General features: G+C 38.5%; 2 protein-coding genes and 2 long non-coding RNA genes across 29 annotated transcripts; 2 read left to right on the top strand and 2 right to left on the bottom strand.

The window, feature by feature from the left end:
- Nucleotides 1–3,980: 3,980 nt before the first annotated feature.
- Nucleotides 3,981–6,044, bottom strand: LOC130997808 (uncharacterized). Its single transcript, XR_009093215.1, has 2 exons — nucleotides 5,501–6,044; nucleotides 3,981–5,228 (listed from the first exon to the last, which is right to left on the bottom strand). It is a non-coding gene; the product is annotated as an uncharacterized LOC130997808 (long non-coding RNA).
- A 4,405-nt stretch (nucleotides 6,045–10,449) lies between these two features.
- On the bottom strand, nucleotides 10,450–12,466 carry LOC130997810 (uncharacterized). The gene is made up of 2 exons (XR_009093217.1): nucleotides 11,923–12,466; nucleotides 10,450–11,650 (listed from the first exon to the last, which is right to left on the bottom strand). It is a non-coding gene; the product is annotated as an uncharacterized LOC130997810 (long non-coding RNA).
- Nucleotides 12,467–14,665: 2,199 nt separating this feature from the next.
- Nucleotides 14,666–17,849, top strand: LOC130997805 (pentatricopeptide repeat-containing protein At1g71420-like). 24 transcript variants are annotated; one of them, XR_009093209.1, is made up of 7 exons: nucleotides 15,001–15,319; nucleotides 15,741–16,058; nucleotides 16,124–16,368; nucleotides 17,192–17,247; nucleotides 17,348–17,403; nucleotides 17,491–17,607; nucleotides 17,697–17,849. XR_009093209.1 is itself a non-coding variant. In XM_057923244.1 (4 exons), exons 2-3 carry the CDS (start codon nucleotides 15,756–15,758, stop codon nucleotides 17,197–17,199), a joined length of 621 nt encoding a protein of 206 aa, XP_057779227.1. In that variant the 5' UTR covers nucleotides 14,678–15,319; nucleotides 15,741–15,755; the 3' UTR covers nucleotides 17,200–17,247; nucleotides 17,348–17,849. The 24 variants fall into 24 exon arrangements, 5 of the variants coding, with proteins under 5 accessions (XP_057779228.1, XP_057779225.1, XP_057779224.1 ...); XR_009093208.1 differs by having other exon boundaries at nucleotides 15,697–16,058; XR_009093207.1 differs by having other exon boundaries at nucleotides 15,741–16,368.
- Nucleotides 17,850–19,279: 1,430 nt separating this feature from the next.
- On the top strand, nucleotides 19,280–22,680 carry LOC130997807 (uncharacterized). Of its 3 annotated transcripts, none has more exons than XM_057923249.1 (2): nucleotides 19,280–21,040; nucleotides 21,850–22,680. In XM_057923249.1, exon 2 carries the CDS (start codon nucleotides 22,093–22,095, stop codon nucleotides 22,678–22,680), a length of 588 nt encoding a protein of 195 aa, XP_057779232.1. In that variant the 5' UTR covers nucleotides 19,280–21,040; nucleotides 21,850–22,092. The 3 variants fall into 3 exon arrangements, with proteins under 3 accessions (XP_057779232.1, XP_057779231.1, XP_057779230.1); XM_057923248.1 differs by having other exon boundaries at nucleotides 21,606–22,680; XM_057923247.1 differs by having other exon boundaries at nucleotides 21,600–22,680.
- The last annotated feature ends 228 nt before the right edge of the window (nucleotides 22,681–22,908 follow it).

The raw sequence follows: 22,908 nt of genomic DNA, 5'->3' as shown, positions 1-22,908 counted from the left end.
TCGTCCCGAAATTTGCATATCTCTGCTAAAACAGTTCGGGGTATTTTTCCTTCATCTTGTCTTCAAGTTCCCGCGTAGCTTCTCTTGTCTGCGGTGTCTCCATAAGATTTTCACTGATGTGATTGAGGCTGATTTCGCAAGTGTCCACGTATTGCTGGCAAGGGGGTGTGGGTGTTCTCAATTGTTGAACCTCGTTGTTTGTTGGGGCATTGCGTGGAGTAGTGACCTTTTTGGCCACAATTGTAACAACCGTTAGTTCCAGCTCGACAAACACTCCTATGCATCTTACCGCAATTTGGGCAAGGTGAAATTCCTCTCTGACCTTGGCTATCCCCAGTTGGCTCGAGGTTAGTCTGTGCCTCGTACCTTGGTTGAATAAACTGTTCGGCCCGTTCTTTTTCTTGCCACACTTTCTTACTAGTCTGATTGATATTGTCTTCGTTGTTGTCCCACTTGCGCTTCCCTTTGAGAGTATGTGAGGCTACTGGTTGATCATTTGGCGTTGAGATCAACGGTGGGGCTGACTTGTCTGACGGCATTGCAGCTTCAATGTCAAGTGCCCTGTTCAGAGACTCCGTGTATGAGAGTCCTCCGTGGCTTGCTAGAGCCATCTAAATTTCTTACCGCAGTCCGGCACAAAATTTCTCTGCCATCTTCTCATCTGTGTCCACTTGTTGTGGAGCAAACCTCGACAGGTTGCAGAATTCCTTGTCGTATTCAACCACAGATTTCTTTCCTTGCTTTAACTCGTAGAACTCAGCTTCTTTCTTCTTTCTATAGCTTTTCGGGATATATTTATCATATAATCCCGTCTTAAAATCTTCCCAAGTATAGATTGCCCATTGTTCCGGTGTCAGGATTTTTCGTCGTGCTTCCCACCAGAAGTCAGCTGATCCTGTTAGTTGGAACGAGACGCAAGATAGGCGCTCCTCATCAGTACAACGTAGGAAGTTGAAGATGCGTTCCATTGCACGCACCCAAATCTCAGCTTCAGCTGGTTCACTTGTTCAGTCAAACGTAGGTGGGTTCTGCCTTAAAAAGAGTTCTTCGACTCTCCTAGTCGGGGGCGGAGGGCATGGGTTATGTCCTCGAGCATCTTGTGGTTCTTCGGGTACAGCGTTACGGTTTCTGCGATTGTTATTATTTCTCGCAGGGCGTCCTCTCTTAGGTGGCATTCTGATAGCAAAGATGTGCCAATTAGTACACCCTAGCATAATCTAATACAAACCTCAAAAGAATTCTTGTAAATGTCAACTTAATATAACTTGTAAACAAGTCATGACTCCAATGACATCATTGATCATTGATGTAGTAAGCTTTAAGGGTCCTTAGCATCTCAAATCTATGAGTCATAACAATTCTTAAGCATATAATATCACATCATCTAAATTGGATACTTAAACATAAGTCATGGAGATTTATAGTGGCTATAAAATCATGAGCTTAAAAATTATTCTATATGCATCACTTATCTTGCTGCCTTCACTATAGCCACCAAAAGATACAATCTAATTTCTTCTATGTTTGCTTCTATGTTCTGTCGTAGTGGTGATCTCATAGCGTAATAGCTCTATGTTCATAGGGATTCATTCCATAGGCATACTTAATCGTGCTTGCGTAAATCATTTCATTCAATAACAACATAACAAAGCTATTGACAGTTACTCACTTTGTTATTACGATAGTTCTCACTTTTTGTAAACATTAACTCAAAACTTGGAATAGCTTACCATTCTGCTTCGTTGAGTGTGATGCGATGAAGTGTTGAGCTTTGTCGATTGAACTCTAGACACTTTAGTGATCCATTCTAAGTTTAGCTTAAATAAACTCTTAGGCTCAGAGCAAACGAACTGCTCTGATACCACTCTGTCACGACCGGCCTTAATTAGGGATAATTAAGCCGGGAAACCATGACTGGGGAAGGGAAATTACGAAGCGGTTTAGAAAGGGGCGCATAAAAGAATACTCAAAGAGTTTGAATACGCGTGAAATATTCCTTAAAAAGGAAAAAGGCATAGTTCGCATAAAAAGGGTACAAAAAAAAAACTTGTATACGCGTTATATTCCTTAAAAGGAAAAAGGCATCGTTAGGGCTTGGCTAAAACATTATCAGAGTTTGCAACGGAAGGTGCAACTGAAATAATCAGTGTTTACAGCGGAAAGCATAACTGAGATACATGTATGAAGACATGTATCCTTTCTGAGCCTACTTTAAGTTCGACAAAAGCTCTACTCAGCAACAACACTTCATCGCCCATCACAGCTCAACCTGCACAAACATAAACATCGAAGGGCTAAGTACAAGAGTACTTAGTGGGCAGTTGCCAAGCATATAACATAACATCATTAACAATTTCACAATATCGCATAAGAGGCATGAGTTTCTTTCATATCCTTTGCTCATTAAACATTTCCAAATTCATAAATAGCATAAGGGCATTCTTCATCATCAATCTTCATTAACAAACATCGTGTCGTGGAGAAGGCCTTCCCCAACGAATACGGGCATCGCGCCGTGAGAGGGAGCCTCCCTCAGCGGTCACGGCATCGTACTATTGAGGGAGGCCTCCCCCAATAGACGCTGTAACACTGGCATACTGGCATACTGGCATCGCGCCGCGAGAGAGGCCTCTCTCAGCGGACACGGGCATCGCGCCGTGAGGAAGGCCCTCCTCAGCGGACACGGCATCGTACTGTTGAGGGAGGCCTCCCCCAACAGACGCAAGCATCAAACATAAGCATAAACTTATCAGCGTAAGGCATTCAAGCGTAAATAAGCGTAATCAAACGTAAATTACATAGGGCGTAAATAGTATAAACAACATAGCGTAAATCATTTAACGTGCAGCATAATAAAGCTTAACTCATATAAGCGTAATAAAGCATACCACACTTGAAGATCCAATTTGCATTTTAAAGCATAACACATGCATAGCATTTTATTTACGCGTAAGAAATTGCCCACCTGATAGCAAAATTTTGCTAAGGTATTGTGACTCCTTGAATAGTTATTACTCTCGCGCTTGACCTTAATCACGAGAATATAAAATAAGACATTGATTCGAGGAAAATTCTCAATTAATAAGAAAGCGTAATTTAACTATGCATGAATCTTGTATGCATGAACTAACATTTTCGAACGATATTCGGGGCATCCTACTATTTATCCTCGTTAATAGATTTAACTAACTTCCGTCCAACGCGGTCGAATAGAGCTGTGATTCTTCCTTTCCCATCGGAATATTCTAATTGTAAAATAGATCTCGCATTTGTACTCGATCGAAAATAAAGAACTAACTCGGCTTTAATCGAGGTGTGATAACGTAAAAATTATCGGGCTTTTCAAAATTTAATAAATAATTGAAAACATTTCTCTTGAGTTAAGAACACCAACAATATTCTTACTCGTCTTTCTTTAATAATTGGATTTATAATTAAAACCAATTAAATACTTTTATTGCAAGTAAAAATGAAATTTCATGTCATGCTTAGCATATAATAAATAATTTACTTAAAATATGCACATAATAATAATACAATATTATTATGTAAATCATCTTTTGAGAAAAAAATTAATTAAACTAAATAAATAGTCTAATTAAATAAATTAATAAGTATTCATTTTTCTTTGAACTGCAGCCCAGTTAAATAATAAGGTAGCCTATTTCTTAAAAAAAAACATAAGCCCAATGTTTCAATTTAAATCAGGGCCCAAAGACTTTAATAAAATCGGCCCAAAGACTTTAATAAAATCGGCCCATAGCCAAAGCCCAATACCATTTAAACACAAGCCCAATCTTTTAAAAGATAAAGGCACAATTAAAATAAATGAATAGGCCCAAATTCCATTTAAATTAATTCAAGCCCAATAAAAATAATGAGAAGAGCCAATTAAATTAAAGACTGGCCCATTTCGAATTTATTTGTGAAAACCCAAGCAATTAAAATAAAATCAAGCCCAGCTTAAAATAATTCGGCTCACAATAAAATATCTCTAGCTCATTCTTTATAAAGTCGGCCCAACTGAAAATGAATAGGGAGGAGCCTATGAATTCAGTTCACTTAAAAGAAATAAATTCAGCTCATTCTTTAATAAACTCAGCCTAAATATCGGCCCATCAAGAAAATAAGAAGCAGCCCAATTAAATTAATAAAAGAGGCCCAAAGTAAATAAATGCAATGGCCCAAACCAAATAAAATGACAAGCCCAAAAATTTAAAAGGAAAGAGCCCAAATCAAGCCCATCTCTTTTTCTTCTCTTCTCAAATTCTCGGTCCTTCATTTTTCTCTCTTCTCAAACTCGCCGCTGCCCTCTTTTTCTTCTCTTCTCAAATTCTCTTTCCCTCTCCGGCGAAGCCGCGCCGGCCGAGCTTCTGCTGCTGTCTCTCTCTAATCCCAACTCAAGGAGCCGCTCATCACTCTTCCTCAAAGCTTACGCTCGGCATCCTCAAAACTCTGATCGGCTTCACCTTCTCCGGCTAAATCTGGCAGGCTGCGCCTCCTCCGGGCGTTCAGCTGTCATCTGCTTCGGTTGGCTTCGACCGGCGACGAGTCTAACCCCGGCGCCGTTCTCTCTCCTCCCCGCAGAGCCCCAAAATCGAGCCCTAAAATCTGGAACACCGCTGCTACTCCTTCGTTCGGAATCCGGCGAGCATCGTCGGCTGGGAGCGGCGCCGTCCAACTCCGGTTCTCAAATCCCCCTCCGACGTCGAGCCCTAACTCTTCCCTGAGGTTTCAAACTCCGACCTTCATCTCAAATCCGACCGCGGAACCCAGATCGAGCTCTAACTTTCAATTACCAGGTCACCGCTGCTCCGCGTCCCCGTCTGAAATCGCCGCCGACTGCTGCTGCTTCGCCTGGAGTCGTCGCCGACTGGAGTTGCTGCTGCTCGTCCGGTGGTCAGCGGACGTCGTCTGGGAGCGCCGCCGCCGGTCTTCCACGGTTACCGCGTCGCCGTCCCCTTCACCTCTCGATCCGACCTCAGCCGAGGCGGGTGCCGCCGCCGCTGCTGTCCAGAATCGGCGAGGGTACTTCGCCGCTGCTTCTCCGGCGTTCGGCTCTTCCTTCTCTGTCCGTTGAGCTCCGTCAGGCAGCAGGAGATGCCGCTGAAATCTGTCATCTGCTCAAGAACCAGCTCAAGCCTCTCTCTCTCTCTTGGTTCAGGCGATGTCGCCTCTGCTCAGCTGACGACCTCCATCTCCTCTTCATCGGTCAGCGTTGACGTCATCTGGTATCCCTCCCCGATTTAATGAAATCAAGTACAACAAATACTACTCCTATCTTTCCCCAAAATACTAGGTTCGGTTTCACTAGATCGTGAAGGAAATTCTCATTCTATAATCTATGTTTTTCATAAAAATGAGTTCATATAATCTGTTGGTTTGTTAGTGAGTTCTATGTCGATAATATGGTCATGCTTCTCCTCTCATACTATGCATTTCTAAAACTGGGCATATGCTGCATATAGCCGGAACTTGAATAAACTGAAATAATGAATACCTTGCGAATGTTTTGGGCTTGGTTGGCTGCTGTGATGTTGAGTTAAAAGAACTGGAATGACTGAACTGAAAGATCAAACTTGTTTCTTTCAATAACTGTAAGTTGTAATTGGAAGGAGATGATGAATCAATACTAATTTTTTTACCTTAATGTTTCTGGCAGAGAGTGAATGAGTGATTTCTCTCACTTTTCGGTTGTAGTGCATTGAATGAATTGAAACTTGAAAACATTGGCAGGTTGAAATGGAGGCTCCCCTGCTCTTTGGGAGATTCTTGGTGAAAAGTGATAGTGAGTCTTGCGTTGCTTGGCTGAAGTTGAGACTAAGATAAGGAAGAGTTGTTGCTGCACTAGTATGGTGGGGGAGTTGGTGGTTGTGGAGTTGGTGGGGAGAAAAGGATGGTGGGAAGTGTGGTGGAGTGGATGGTGGAAGAGTAGGTGTAGTGGTGGGAAAAAATGTAGTGGAGGATTAATGATGTATATTCTATGTCTCGGTGATTCTGTAATTGTAATAAAATACTGGCTTCTGTTCATTATTCGTGTATAAATTAAATACGTAGATTTAATTCACTTCATAAGCCATTTAATATCTAGATTAAATCCGTAGATTTAATCTGCGTTGCAGTCGAAATAATTGACTTCTAGTAGCATTAATAAAATATAACTGCTTCTGTTTCTCGATTAATAAATAACATGACTTTGCTAAGTCAGTTATAACTTGGAAATAATAATTATTGAATAGCTCAATAATCCTCGTCGCGTTTTTTTCTCATACGTAAAAAAAAATATAAAGCTAAAATAATAACTCTGTTTCTGAAAAAAAATCAGGACCATAAACTGGATTTATTTAAAAAAATTTGCATTTACTAGTTTAATCATAAATAAAAGAGCGGGCTACTACATACTACCCCTCTTAACAAAAATTTCGTCCCGAAATTTGCATATCTCTGCTAAAACAGTTCGGGGTATTTTTCCTTCATCTTGTCTTCAAGTTCCCGCGTAGCTTCTCTTGTCTGCGGTGTCTCCATAAGATTTTCACTGATGTGATTGAGGCTGATTTCGCAAGTGTCCACGTATTGCTGGCAAGGGGGTGTGGGTGTTCTCAATTGTTGAACCTCGTTGTTTGTTGGGGCATTGCGTGGAGTAGTGACCTTTTTGGCCACAATTGTAACAACCGTTAGTTCCAGCTCGACAAACACTCCTATGCATCTTACCGCAATTTGGGCAAGGTGAAATTCCTCTCTGACCTTGGCTATCCCCAGTTGGCTCGAGGTTAGTCTGTGCCTCGTACCTTGGTTGAATAAACTGTTCGGCCCGTTCTTTTTCTTGCCACACTTTCTTACTAGTCTGATTGATATTGTCTTCGTTGTTGTCCCACTTGCGCTTCCCTTTGAGAGTATGTGAGGCTACTGGTTGATCATTTGGCGTTGAGATCAACGGTGGGGCTGACTTGTCTGACGGCATTGCAGCTTCAATGTCAAGTGCCCTGTTCAGAGACTCCGTGTATGAGAGTCCTCCGTGGCTTGCTAGAGCCATCTAAATTTCTTACCGCAGTCCGGCACAAAATTTCTCTGCCATCTTCTCATCTGTGTCCACTTGTTGTGGAGCAAACCTCGACAGGTTGCAGAATTCCTTGTCGTATTCAACCACAGATTTCTTTCCTTGCTTTAACTCGTAGAACTCAGCTTCTTTCTTCTTTCTATAGCTTTTCGGGATATATTTATCATATAATCCCGTCTTAAAATCTTCCCAAGTATAGATTGCCCATTGTTCCGGTGTCAGGATTTTTCGTCGTGCTTCCCACCAGAAGTCAGCTGATCCTGTTAGTTGGAACGAGACGCAAGATAGGCGCTCCTCATCAGTACAACGTAGGAAGTTGAAGATGCGTTCCATTGCACGCACCCAAATCTCAGCTTCAGCTGGTTCACTTGTTCCGTCAAACGTAGGTGGGTTCTGCCTTAAAAAGAGTTCTTCGACTCTCCTAGTCGGGGGCGGAGGGCATGGGTTATGTCCTCGAGCATCTTGTGGTTCTTCGGGTACAGCGTTACGGTTTCTGCGATTGTTATTATTTCTCGCAGGGCGTCCTCTCTTAGGTGGCATTCTGATAGCAAAGATGTGCCAATTAGTACACCCTAGCATAATCTAATACAAACCTCAAAAGAATTCTTGTAAATGTCAACTTAATATAACTTGTAAACAAGTCATGACTCCAATGACATCATTGATCATTGATGTAGTAAGCTTTAAGGGTCCTTAGCATCTCAAATCTATGAGTCATAACAATTCTTAAGCATATAATATCACATCATCTAAATTGGATACTTAAACATAAGTCATGGAGATTTATAGTGGCTATAAAATCATGAGCTTAAAAATTATTCTATATGCATCACTTATCTTGCTGCCTTCACTATAGCCACCAAAAGATACAATCTAATTTCTTCTATGTTTGCTTCTATGTTCTGTCGTAGTGGTGATCTCATAGCGTAATAGCTCTATGTTCATAGGGATTCATTCCATAGGCATACTTAATCGTGCTTGCGTAAATCATTTCATTCAATAACAACATAACAAAGCTATTGACAGTTACTCACTTTGTTATTACGATAGTTCTCACTTTTTGTAAACATTAACTCAAAACTTGGAATAGCTTACCATTCTGCTTCGTTGAGTGTGATGCGATGAAGTGTTGAGCTTTGTCGATTGAACTCTAGACACTTTAGTGATCCATTCTAAGTTTAGCTTAAATAAACTCTTAGGCTCAGAGCAAACGAACTGCTCTGATACCACTCTGTCACGACCGGCCTTAATTAGGGATAATTAAGCCGGGAAACCATGACTGGGGAAGGGAAATTACGAAGCGGTTTAGAAAGGGGCGCATAAAAGAATACTCAAAGAGTTTGAATACGCGTGAAATATTCCTTAAAAAGGAAAAAGGCATAGTTCGCATAAAAAGGGTACAAAAAAAAAACTTGTATACGCGTTATATTCCTTAAAAGGAAAAAGGCATCGTTAGGGCTTGGCTAAAACATTATCAGAGTTTGCAACGGAAGGTGCAACTGAAATAATCAGTGTTTACAGCGGAAAGCATAACTGAGATACATGTATGAAGACATGTATCCTTTCTGAGCCTACTTTAAGTTCGACAAAAGCTCTACTCAGCAACAACACTTCATCGCCCATCACAGCTCAACCTGCACAAACATAAACATCGAAGGGCTAAGTACAAGAGTACTTAGTGGGCAGTTGCCAAGCATATAACATAACATCATTAACAATTTCACAATATCGCATAAGAGGCATGAGTTTCTTTCATATCCTTTGCTCATTAAACATTTCCAAATTCATAAATAGCATAAGGGCATTCTTCATCATCAATCTTCATTAACAAACATCGTGTCGTGGAGAAGGCCTTCCCCAACGAATACGGGCATCGCGCCGTGAGAGGGAGCCTCCCTCAGCGGTCACGGCATCGTACTATTGAGGGAGGCCTCCCCCAATAGACGTTGTAACACTGGCATACTGGCATACTGGCATCGCGCCGCGAGAGAGGCCTCTCTCAGCGGACACGGGCATCGCGCCGTGAGGAAGGCCCTCCTCAGCGGACACGGCATCGTACTGTTGAGGGAGGCCTCCCCCAACAGACGCAAGCATCAAACATAAGCATAAACTTATCAGCGTAAGGCATTCAAGCGTAAATAAGCGTAATCAAACGTAAATTACATAGGGCGTAAATAGTATAAACAACATAGCGTAAATCATTTAACGTGCAGCATAATAAAGCTTAACTCATATAAGCGTAATAAAGCATACCACACTTGAAGATCCAATTTGCATTTTAAAGCATAACACATGCATAGCATTTTATTTACGCGTAAGAAATTGCCCACCTGATAGCAAAATTTTGCTAAGGTATTGTGACTCCTTGAATAGTTATTACTCTCGCGCTTGACCTTAATCACGAGAATATAAAATAAGACATTGATTCGAGGAAAATTCTCAATTAATAAGAAAGCGTAATTTAACTATGCATGAATCTTGTATGCATGAACTAACATTTTCGAACGATATTCGGGGCATCCTACTATTTATCCTCGTTAATAGATTTAACTAACTTCCGTCCAACGCGGTCGAATAGAGCTGTGATTCTTCCTTTCCCATCGGAATATTCTAATTGTAAAATAGATCTCGCATTTGTACTCGATCGAAAATAAAGAACTAACTCGGCTTTAATCGAGGTGTGATAACGTAAAAATTATCGGGCTTTTCAAAATTTAATAAATAATTGAAAACATTTCTCTTGAGTTAAGAACACCAACAATATTCTTACTCGTCTTTCTTTAATAATTGGATTTATAATTAAAACCAATTAAATACTTTTATTGCAAGTAAAAATGAAATTTCATGTCATGCTTAGCATATAATAAATAATTTACTTAAAATATGCACATAATAATAATACAATATTATTATGTAAATCATCTTTTGAGAAAAAAATTAATTAAACTAAATAAATAGTCTAATTAAATAAATTAATAAGTATTCATTTTTCTTTGAACTGCAGCCCAGTTAAATAATAAGGTAGCCTATTTCTTAAAAAAAAACATAAGCCCAATGTTTCAATTTAAATCAGGGCCCAAAGACTTTAATAAAATCGGCCCAAAGACTTTAATAAAATCGGCCCATAGCCAAAGCCCAATACCATTTAAACACAAGCCCAATCTTTTAAAAGATAAAGGCACAATTAAAATAAATGAATAGGCCCAAATTCCATTTAAATTAATTCAAGCCCAATAAAAATAATGAGAAGAGCCAATTAAATTAAAGACTGGTCCATTTCGAATTTATTTGTGAAAACCCAAGCAATTAAAATAAAATCAAGCCCAGCTTAAAATAATTCGGCTCACAATAAAATATCTCTAGCTCATTCTTTATAAAGTCGGCCCAACTGAAAATGAATAGGGAGGAGCCTATGAATTCAGTTCACTTAAAAGAAATAAATTCAGCTCATTCTTTAATAAACTCAGCCTAAATATCGGCCCATCAAGAAAATAAGAAGCAGCCCAATTAAATTAATAAAAGAGGCCCAAAGTAAATAAATGCAATGGCCCAAACCAAATAAAATGACAAGCCCAAAAATTTAAAAGGAAAGAGCCCAAATCAAGCCCATCTCTTTTTCTTCTCTTCTCAAATTCTCGGTCCTTCATTTTTCTCTCTTCTCAAACTCGCCGCTGCCCTCTTTTTCTTCTCTTCTCAAATTCTCTTTCCCTCTCCGGCGAAGCCGCGCCGGCCGAGCTTCTGCTGCTGTCTCTCTCTAATCCCAACTCAAGGAGCCGCTCATCACTCTTCCTCAAAGCTTACGCTCGGCATCCTCAAAACTCTGATCGGCTTCACCTTCTCCGGCTAAATCTGGCAGGCTGCGCCTCCTCCGGGCGTTCAGCTGTCATCTGCTTCGGTTGGCTTCGACCGGCGACGAGTCTAACCCCGGCGCCGTTCTCTCTCCTCCCCGCAGAGCCCCAAAATCGAGCCCTAAAATCTGGAACACCGCTGCTACTCCTTCGTTCGGAATCCGGCGAGCATCGTCGGCTGGGAGCGGCGCCGTCCAACTCCGGTTCTCAAATCCCCCTCCGACGTCGAGCCCTAACTCTTCCCTGAGGTTTCAAACTCCGACCTTCATCTCAAATCCGACCGCGGAACCCAGATCGAGCTCTAACTTTCAATTACCAGGTCACCGCTGCTCCGCGTCCCCGTCTGAAATCGCCGCCGACTGCTGCTGCTTCGCCTGGAGTCGTCGCCGACTGGAGTTGCTGCTGCTCGTCCGGTGGTCAGCGGACGTCGTCTGGGAGCGCCGCCGCCGGTCTTCCACGGTTACCGCGTCGCCGTCCCCTTCACCTCTCGATCCGACCTCAGCCGAGGCGGGTGCCGCCGCCGCTGCTGTCCAGAATCGGCGAGGGTACTTCGCCGCTGCTTCTCCGGCGTTCGGCTCTTCCTTCTCTGTCCGTTGAGCTCCGTCAGGCAGCAGGAGATGCCGCTGAAATCTGTCATCTGCTCAAGAACCAGCTCAAGCCTCTCTCTCTCTCTTGGTTCAGGCGATGTCGCCTCTGCTCAGCTGACGACCTCCATCTCCTCTTCATCGGTCAGCGTTGACGTCATCTGGTATCCCTCCCCGATTTAATGAAATCAAGTACAACAAATACTACTCCTATCTTTCCCCAAAATACTAGGTTCGGTTTCACTAGATCGTGAAGGAAATTCTCATTCTATAGTCTATGTTTTTCATAAAAATGAGTTCATATAATCTGTTGGTTTGTTAGTGAGTTCTATGTCGATAATATGGTCATGCTTCTCCTCTCATACTATGCATTTCTAAAACTGGGCATATGCTGCATATAGCCGGAACTTGAATAAACTGAAATAATGAATACCTTGCGAATGTTTTGGGCTTGGTTGGCTGCTGTGATGTTGAGTTAAAAGAACTGGAATGACTGAACTGAAAGATCAAACTTGTTTCTTTCAATAACTGTAAGTTGTAATTGGAAGGAGATGATGAATCAATACTAATTTTTTTACCTTAATGTTTCTGGCAGAGAGTGAATGAGTGATTTCTCTCACTTTTCGGTTGTAGTGCATTGAATGAATTGAAACTTGAAAACATTGGCAGGTTGAAATGGAGGCTCCCCTGCTCTTTGGGAGATTCTTGGTGAAAAGTGATAGTGAGTCTTGCGTTGCTTGGCTGAAGTTGAGACTAAGATAAGGAAGAGTTGTTGCTGCACTAGTATGGTGGGGGAGTTGGTGGTTGTGGAGTTGGTGGGGAGAAAAGGATGGTGGGAAGTGTGGTGGAGTGGATGGTGGAAGAGTAGGTGTAGTGGTGGGAAAAAATGTAGTGGAGGATTAATGATGTATATTCTATGTCTCGGTGATTCTGTAATTGTAATAAAATACTGGCTTCTGTTCATTATTCGTGTATAAATTAAATACGTAGATTTAATTCACTTCATAAGCCATTTAATATCTAGATTAAATCCGTAGATTTAATCTGCGTTGCAGTCGAAATAATTGACTTCTAGTAGCATTAATAAAATATAACTGCTTCTGTTTCTCGATTAATAAATAACATGACTTTGCTAAGTCAGTTATAACTTGGAAATAATAATTATTGAATAGCTCAATAATCCTCGTCGCGTTTTTTTCTCATACGTAAAAAAAATATAAAGCTAAAATAATAACTCTGTTTCTGAAAAAAAATCAGGACCATAAACTGGATTTATTTAAAAAAATTTGCATTTACTAGTTTTAATCATAAATAAAAGAGCGGGCTACTACACAACCATACGGAGCATTAATGACGAAATTAAAGATGGAGAATCTTCATTCAAAACAATTTCAGAATTGTCTCCAAATGAGGTACATATTTTTGTTGTTTATAAATATAATTAAATAAATACTATATATTATATATATATATATATATATATATATATATAGGGAGAGGTTCAAGAAAGAACCATAAATAAAAAAAGAACGGAGAACCACTTTCAGCCATTCGATCATCAAGATCTACGATGGATGTATCATCTTGTTGGATGAATGCAGATCCTAGGTTCGAATCCTGAAGGGAGCAATTTTTTTTAATTTTTTTAGTGCATTAATTTTAACAGCGAATGCATTAATTTTTACAGTGAATGCATTAGATTTGATGGTTCTCCCGTTCTCACAAATAATGTAGTTCTCTCTAGAACCACACCCTATATATATATATATATATATAGGGGCGCGCTCCAGTGAGACCCCATAATTTTCGTGAAACACTAAGACAATGAATAAGACATATAATACTAATGAACAAAACGTATATCTAATGAACAAGATGTATATACTGATGAAAAATAAAATTTAAAAAATTCGTAATGAATAAGACATATATACTGATGAACAGGGCCGTATATACTGATGAACAATGCAGTATATGCTGATGAATAACAAAATTTAAAATATTCTGCTCCCTCCAGGATTCGAACCCTGTGAAAAAAAATCATCATCCAGATACAATATCAGCCATAGGATTGATAAAATAAACTCATCAGATCGTGCCCTAGATCTCACTAAAATTAGGGGGTCTCATTGGAGCGGCCCCCTATATATATATATATATATATATATATATATATAATAATTTAATTCCACTACAGGATGGAAAATTCTGGATTTATGGAACTATTTTCTCAGTCAAAACTCTCCACGCATGGACGTACTTGGCATGCAGAATTTGTTTGAAAAAATTGAAGAAAGATGATGATAAATTCTATTGTGAGTTTTGCAAAACTTATGAAACCAATGGCAAACCGAGGTAATTATATTTTAGTTCTATTTTATTATTTGATATTACTGTTAGGTCCTGAGGGTCTCGAATAGGTGTATGGGGGGGGGGGGAATACACCTATGGGCTATTTTCAATCAATCCTCAATCAGAAGGATCTCAGTCAGAGATCAAAACGAAACTTTGCATGCAAACAAGGACGCTTGTTTCAGTTTTGACCAAACAGGGTTTACGACTGATACTGAAAGCTCTCCAGTAAAGAGTTATCAGTTAAGTTGCTGGAACTTAACTGATGCAAGTAAGGGCTTCAGTCGAGTTTGCAAAAACAGAGATGATAACACTCTTCCTGACTATCAGAAGATAGATCAGTCAGACTGATATCATACGCAGCGGAAATTAAACTTAGTTTCGAAATAGCCTCGGTGGAGCAAGTTGTTGGTTATGGTTTCTCTTTGCAGTTAGTCAGTGTTCAGTTTATCAATTGAAATAACACAAGTAAGAATGTAAAACTGAAAGCTGTAAACAACACAGAGACTTTTACGTGGTTCGAAAAAACCCTTTCCTACATCCACGGTTGGTTGATCAGACCAACAATCCACTCCGCAAGTGCTTAACAGGTGCACTACAAACCAAACCGTGTGCTTGTCGGGTGCACACAACCGTACACTGAAGAAAACCCTTCTCCAGTACCCACGCTTCACTCGCGTCGGATTTCCCTTGCTTAACACAACCCGTGCTAAGACTCCCAGAGTCAGAAAACCCTTCTGACCTCCGAATCACTCAAAACACTCTTATGGGGCACTACTAAAAATCAAAATAGGGATAACGGTTCATACATAACGGTTTTGGTCAAAAACCGTTATGTATGAGCGCACTTTTGAATATACATAACGGTTTTATGGATCTCTGTTATGTATGTAGTGTTATCTAAATGTATTTATAACAGTATCAAATTAAGCGTTACATAATAACGTTATCTATTTATGATATATATAACAGTGCTATTGAACCGTTAACCCAATCGTTATGTATGAGCATGGATTCAACAACGATTGTTTCAGCGTTAAGAATACCGTTATGTATGAGCGTAATTTATAACGGTAGTTGTAACCGTTATTCCCTATTGTTATCTATGAGTTTTTTTTTTTTATATAAAAAAAACAAAATTATTCTTCTAAAAACTAAATATAACCCTCCCGCCACCCAAATCACCAAATCATCTCCTTCCTTATACTCAATTTCCCCCTCCCCCGTCTGCCTTCGCCCGCTCCGTCCCTTCTACCTGCCACCGCGCGCCGCCCTCGCTTCAGCCGTGCGCCCCCTGCCACCCCTCCTTGCAGAGACTGCACCGTGCAGTCGCGCATAGGGCTGAGCCCCTGCCTGGCCTTTCCAGTCGCCCCAGGGTCCAGCCGTGCCCCCAGCCTCCCCCAGAGTTCAGACGGCCACCGCGAGCCGGCCTCGCCAGCCGGAGCTAAATTAGTGTCCGATTTCTCCGATTCTCTCTGGTAAAATTTTCCTCAATCTCTCGATTTACATATATTGTCATCTAAAAATTAGTGTCTAGGGTTTGTTGTCATCTAAATTCATCCAGTTTATTTGAACCGAATTCGTCTAGTTTATTTGAACTAAATTCGTCTAGTTTATTTGAATTTATGAAAGTTTTCCTCAATCTGCATTTACCTTGTTGCTTTAACATTTTTACTCTTCCAGGTCAGTGTGTATGCAGGCATTTAATCAGATTTTATTTGCCTATTTTAGCTTGATATTGTGATTTATTAGCCTCATGGGTTGCATATGTTGTCATCTAAAAAGCTGACCTCATTGTTCTTCCCGACTGCATTGTTATTTGCCTATTTTAGCTTGATATCTTCTCTCTCTGTAGGCAGTGAGAATGCTATGGGGCTAAAGTGTTGTTTGCAGTTGCAGTCTGCCAGCATTAAAATGGCTTTGAACTTGGATGTTGGGGTGGCGACCTCACTCATCAAATGCTATTCAACTCTTTCTGGAGATGTTGGTGCTTGTCGTAAGCTCTTCTTGGAGACGAGTGTTGTGGATCGCGACATTGTTATGTGGACTGGTGTTATGGCTGCATCTGTTGAAAGGGACCATGCTCAAGTTGTAGTCCTTTTCAACCAGATGCGTTGGGAGGATGATTTCTATCCGGATTGCTATGTATTCACCGTGTTGTTAAAAGCTTGTGCGAATCTGGTGACGGAGAGTGCTGCTGCTGCAGTGCATGGTCAGGTAGTCAGAGCAGGTTTTCTAAATGGAATTGAGCTTGATAATGCTTTGATTCATGCTTATTCCAGGTGTGGTTCCGTTGATAATGCTGAGCGAGTTTTCCATGACATGTCATCAAGGGATGTTGTCTCTTGGAATTCAATGTTGAAGGCTTATGTTGTGCATGGAAAGGCTGAGACATCTTCGGATTTGTTCGCACAGATGGATGTTGCACCGGATGAAGCAACTTTTGTCGCGCTTATGACATCTTGCAGTCATGCCGGGATGGTGAAGGAAGGGATTGAGATGTTTGATACCATGCGCGAGAGATATGGTATAGCTCCTCAACTTGATCATTATGCTTGTATGGTTGATATTCTAGGGAGATCTGGCCGTTTATCGGAGGCTGAAAACATCATAAGAAATATGCCTATGCAACCGGATTGTGTTATCTGGAGTGCTTTTCTAGGAGGATGTAGGAAACATGGAGAAATAGAGGCAGCCGAGTTAGCATCACAAAAGTTGCAGGAATTGGATCCTATATATTTTTGTTATATTTGGAAAGTGAGGATTATTTTGATCTATATCCGTAAGCTTTGGCATTTTGTTTAACATGGCTCTGTTTTTCGGGTTAGGAAGTTGCTGGATATGGGTGATAGGGCAACATGGTTGTGTGTTTCTCAGTCTTCTGATGTATCTGGAGAATAAATCGTATGATATGTGTGACCAATAAGGTTTATCTTCTTGGTTTTACATGAATTGATTTGAAAAAATCAATTGTTGTCTCTTAGATATCTGGTTATCAGAATTTTAATAGCTTCAGACATTATATAAAATATGATATATCTATATATCTTGTCTGCGGAATGCATCTACAGTGCTCTTGATGCTTAGTTGTTAGATCGTAGAGCTTCCTCACCCGAAGCAGCCAGCATTTCTTGGGATACAGAGCCTTAACTTTGCTTGTATCTTTTCAATTTGCTTGTGCTGGTGCATGTGCATTTTATTATGCTTAGGTTTTCTGATGCCAAATAACAATTAGTAGTTGGAAATTATATGATAACGTGATGTCACTGAGGGCTACTGATTTGATTTTGTGCAGAACATGTTATACATTGCATAATTGTTTGACTCTTAATTTGTATGTTCTATTATAGGATGGTAAGCTGAATTCACTAGAAGACAAGCAGGCGAACTACTTTTTTACAACTGAGTATTATGAGTCTCTTCTCTATGATTTTGCTCTGCAAGTTACTTCTCCGAATTAATTTTTTGCTTAGTATGAATTAATTATGCTTCTTGACTTTGTGCAGGTTCGGGTTTTGCTTCAAATGAGATGTTCTTGTTTGGGCAGTTTGTGGCTTTTTATGTAAGTCCATATATAATATTAATGTCTTACTAAGTGATGATATTTAGTTGTTTGGGCAGATGGTGATTTACCTATTACTATGGACAGGTTATGATGAGATTATTTGTTAACTTGTAATGAAAATCACAGCTCTATTATTTTCTCGACTTGTGTTATGTTTGAGATGTGCAGGATAGGAAGCTTGGGATCAATTCAATGAATTGGGTAAATCATCAAGATTTAGTACCTTCACAATGCATCGGACTTAGAATTGATTGTGTTTGATTTTCAGATTTCATTTCGCATTTTTGCAGGATGGAAGTTTGGATGGATGAATGGAATGTTGTTGACTGAAAGCTACTTCAGAGTACTTATTTTTTGTTGAAAATTGTAAATTGACTATTCTAGCTACTTAGATACATTACTTGGTTGGTTAATATTTAACAGTTTGATTATGGATGGATGGAGTTATTTGGATGATTAAATATTTATATAATATATGTTTAGGTTGTAGCATATATGTTGTGTTTGAGGATATTGTATATTGTATAATTTGTATTTAGGAAATTACAAAAATAGGAAAAAAAATGCTTGAATTCTGCATTTGAAAATACATAACGGAAATTACCGTTATGTAAAATACAAAAAAGCGTTATGCATAAACGACAACAAAGTGTATAAGAAATACATTTTATAATAGAAAAAATAAGTTTTATAACGGTAAAAAACTGTTATGTATGCTATCATAAGAAAACGGTAATTAACTGTTATGAAAAATATAAAAAATCGTTATGTATAGTTACAATACATAACGAAAAAAATACATTTTATAACAGATTTTACCGTTACGTATTACAATTATACACAACGGTATTCCATCTGTTATGTATCCTCTTAGTACCGTTATGTATACATAGTATAGATAACGGTATATTACCGTTATGTATGAGCGCCCTCATACATAACACCACTATATACAACGTTTTTTTTGGTACATAGATAACGGAAAATTACCGTTATGTATGAGCATTTTTTTTAGTAGTGGGGGGGAGGTTTGAACGAGTGCCAACTATACTTACAAAGAACAAGTTCTTTGAAGCAAGTTTGACCTTTGGCTTCTGGGTGAACAGAGTTATGCCTAAGGTCTAAGAGAATGTATGTAATCAGCAGTGACTGATTTTGGCTTTGGAATTCTCTTCTTCGATTCAAGCTTTGGGGAGTTTAAGCTTAAGGCTGAGTAGCAATTTTGGCAGAGCTTCAGCTTATGTCGTTAAATCGGTGAAGGTTGAAGTGATCCTCGAGCGCTATTTGTAGGAGAACTCTTAAATAGATCCGTTGGCGTAAATCGTCCTCAAGATTTCTTCCGTTGGAGAGTAATTCGAATTTGGGCTGAGGCTTCAATCTTCGAGGTTCCTTGTCTGGGTAGAAACGGCTCTCTTTGATGGACAGGAGATGTGACGTCTCTGAAAAGTAACCACCAGATAGGAATGACCTCTGCAGAGATAAGATCCTGAGATCTCTGCATTTAATGCGGCTGTACTTTGTGAGTACGTGGCTTCCTCTGAACGTTGGAAGATCAGTCCTAGGAGGAATGTTCAACTGATACTTGACTTTAGTATCAGTCCTTTGCGCGCATTAAGTAATCAGTCTTCAACTGATTCTTCAACTGATACTTCAGTTGGTATCTGCAGTCTTCAGTCTTCAGTCATTCGTTCTTCAGTCTTCAGTCTTCAGTCTTCGACACCGCAAGCTAAACTAGAAACGAACTCTAACACTTGAGTTCAAAACAATTCTAGTCTATTACAATTAAGTCCTATGAATTTTGGTATCATCAAAACAAGGGTTAGGATATTCCACAAGGTTCCCAACAATTACATATTTCATATTTATAAAAAAATACAGGTATAGGCTAAGGGTTGAGATAGCTGATGACTCTGGAGTTGCATCTTTTATTTTATGGGATAGAGAATGTATGCAACTAATCGGAAAGACAGCAGGAGAATTAAGTGTTGTAAGTATTATGATATTAGACATTACAAACATATAATTATTATTTGACTAACTTTTTTTATATTTAAAATGCCATAGGAATTTGGAAGCAGTGACATGCCATTCGATGCAAGCGCTATTGATGTTAAAATAGCTCTGTTCAAGATTAATGCAAGGGTTGATGAAATAGAGATGAACAATGGTGCCTACATGGTGACGAAAGTGAACATGGACCCTGAAATGATGGCCAAGTACAGCAAAGAATCCAACCATTCAATTACTGAAGAATCATGCGTCACAAACTCCAAATCAAGCGCAAATGCAAATACAATCGAAACGGTGGATTTGAGTGATGATGAGCAAATCAACAAAAGGAAATCAAAAGAAATCACACCAACCGTCATGAAAAAAAGCAAGGGGGTTGTGATCAAAAAAGAGAAAAATTAACTATTCTGTTTGAAGAATTACATTTTCAGTAGTTAATTTATAGGATTTCTCATTCCATCGTTTGTTTCTAGGATTTCCCATTCCAGCAATCGTTTCTAGGATTTCCCATTCCAGCAATTGTTTTCAAGATTTCCTATTCTAGCATTTCTCTCTAGGATTTCCCATTCCAAAAATTGTTTTTAAGATTTCCTATGCAAGCATGTATTTCTAGGATTCCCCATTCAAGTTTTATTTCCTTACTTGTGTTTCATTTTGTTCCACGTATTTAACTATAGAATGTTACATATTTCATAAATTCCATGAAATACTATATGAAATTTAAATAACCAATAAAATAAATCCAAGCACGGGGAGAAACTACAATTGAAACAAATGTTCAAAGACGTCAAATGCAATCAGCTGATTTTTTGTACTTTGTAAAACCTAAAACAAACCTGGAAAAATAATTAAAACAAATCTACTATGTCAAGAGATTTTTTTTTTTGAAGCTGTATGTCAAGAGATTTATTTTAGCATTAGCCGGATTTTTGTTATTGGAATAATATTCTATCAAGTACAAAAAACTACAAAAATAAAAATATGATAACTATAGCCACTCTTACACAAAAATAAATACTAAAATAGGAAAAATCGAATTAGATAATTTAATTAACATTATTTTGCAGATTGCATGTAATATCCAGCAGGTCATAATCTAATCTAATTAAAAAAATAATGAAACTATCAAGTTTAAATTAATTGATTGAAATGTTGTACACCACTAATAGGAACACAAAAAAAACACAATAATATGAACTGAAAAGAAAACGGTAAACAATTGAATACAAAATTAAATATTGGGCTAAAATTAGATATTGGGCTTTTAAATAATCAAGGAATAGCCTCAAAATTAATTACCATGACCACGTTTTAGGAGACAGTTACTTTTAAAAATTCATATTTCAAACAATTTATAAAATAACTACAAAATCATAAAACATAAAAATCGAGACACGGCTACCACAGATTCACAGAAATCACAAGAAAAGCATATCGGAAGAACGTTCGACGCAGGAAAGTTTTTTTCTTATGTTTTACAAAATATATACAAATATAAAATTACTATTTATTTATAAGACTAAAGTATTCAGTTTACTATGCAGGTGATGGAAAATCTTTAAAAGAGGGAAAACACAAAACATGAATCTCAATTTCATGAAAGGGAAAAAGCATTCACTTTCAGGTAAACTTATCTGCAGCTTTAGACATTTTCGTAGAAGCTTCATATATTTGATAAACTTCTGGTTGATATGTTGTAGATCTGGTATAACTAGAACTCCTTGAAGCCAGTAGGTAGATTTTCTTTTGATAGATCTTGAATGCCTAAACAGTAAACAAAAAACATGGTAAGTTAATTCAAACACAAAAATATAAAAATAGGATTCTCAAATAAAATATTAAAATATAGGTTAATGCAAATGGAATAGATCAAGAAACTTATCTATAGATGAAGACATTTGCGTACAAGTTTCAACACTATAAATCCAGTAGATATTTGTAGATTTGGTAGATCTGGAACTCTCTGAAGCCAGTAGGTACGTTTTTTTTTATAGATCTTGAATGCCTAAAAAAATTTAAAAAAAAAGAAAGCAAATTAAGTGCAAGCAACACAAATAATAGAAGCCTGAATGAAGATTCTACGTGCAACATTAAACAAGGAAGTAGTCTTGCTGACCTTATTGTTAAATGAAAGCTTATCATTTGGGATGAAGCTCCAATGATGCATAAATACTGTTTTGAAGCTCTAGATCGATCTTTGCGGGATATAATGCGTTTTTCGAATCCAGCAAGCTCATGCCAAACTTTTGGTGGAAAAACTGTTGTTTTGGGAGGTGATTTCCGACAAATATTACCTGTTATTCCAAAAGGAAGTAGACAAAATATTGTTTTTGCCACAATCAACTCTTCATACCTATGGAGTGATTGTAAAGTTTTACGTATCACAAAAAATATGAGGCTTCGTCAAGTTGATAATGAAGAAGATCTGTGCAGTTGGAGCAATTTTCAAAATGGATTGCAAGTATAGGAGATGGTACAATTGGAAGTGTTGATGAAGAACATGCCAATATTGATATACCAAATGACATTTTGCTTAAATGTGGGAATGATCCAGTGGAAACCATTGTTCGAAGCACTTATCCATCTTATACTGGTGATGTTGTAGATACAAATTATCTACAGGAAAGAGCAATACTTGCTCCAACGCTTGATGTCGTTGAATCTATAAATCAGTACATGATCTCATTGAACACTTGTGAAGGAAGACTGTATCTAAGTTCAGATACAATGTGTAAATCAGATTCAACCACAAAATTGTTGCAACAAATACACACTCCAGAATTCTTAAATAGTATCAAATGCTCTGGTGTGCCAAACCATGAACTATTTTTGAAAGTGGGGACACCAATCATGCTATTGAGAAACATAGACCATGCAAATGGATTGTGTAATGGAACTCGCTTAGTGGTCACAAAACTTGGTAATCATGTCTTGGAAGCAAAGATACTTATGGGAGATAATGCAGGAGAAAAAGTATTGATTCCAAGAATGACGCTAACTCCAGCAGATCCAAGATTGCCATTTAAGTTCCAAAGGCGACAATTTCCAATTATTGTCTCATATGCAATGACAATAAATAAGAGTCAAGGACAATCACTTTCTCATGTTGGATTGATTCTGCAAAAACCAGTTTTTACTCATGGCCAGCTATATGTTGCAATTTCCAGAGTTAGAAGCCGTAGTGGATTGAAAATTTTGGTTTGTGATAATGATAGTTCTAGAACAACGAATGTAGTTTATAAAGAGGTATTCCAAAATTTGTAGTGAAATACTAATTCAGATTTCATTGCTTTTCAAAATTTAGTTTTTTTCGTTTCAACATTTGTCTGTGTATATATATGTTGTTATTTATTTATAATTATTTTTTTATGGTTGTTACAATATAGAGGCTTCCGTGCATCGCACGGGTGGTACACTAGTATATATAAAAAGCAAAGTAAATGTAATTTTATTCAATTGCAAGGATATAATTGGAATTTATGGAAAAAGTTG

The sequence above is a fragment of the Salvia miltiorrhiza genome, chromosome 8 (assembly GCF_028751815.1).
Source record: "Salvia miltiorrhiza cultivar Shanhuang (shh) chromosome 8, IMPLAD_Smil_shh, whole genome shotgun sequence".
Lineage (NCBI taxonomy): Eukaryota > Viridiplantae > Streptophyta > Magnoliopsida > Lamiales > Lamiaceae > Salvia > Salvia miltiorrhiza.
Note: the sequence above shows the minus strand (reverse complement) of the source record. Positions and strands in the feature narration are given on the sequence as shown.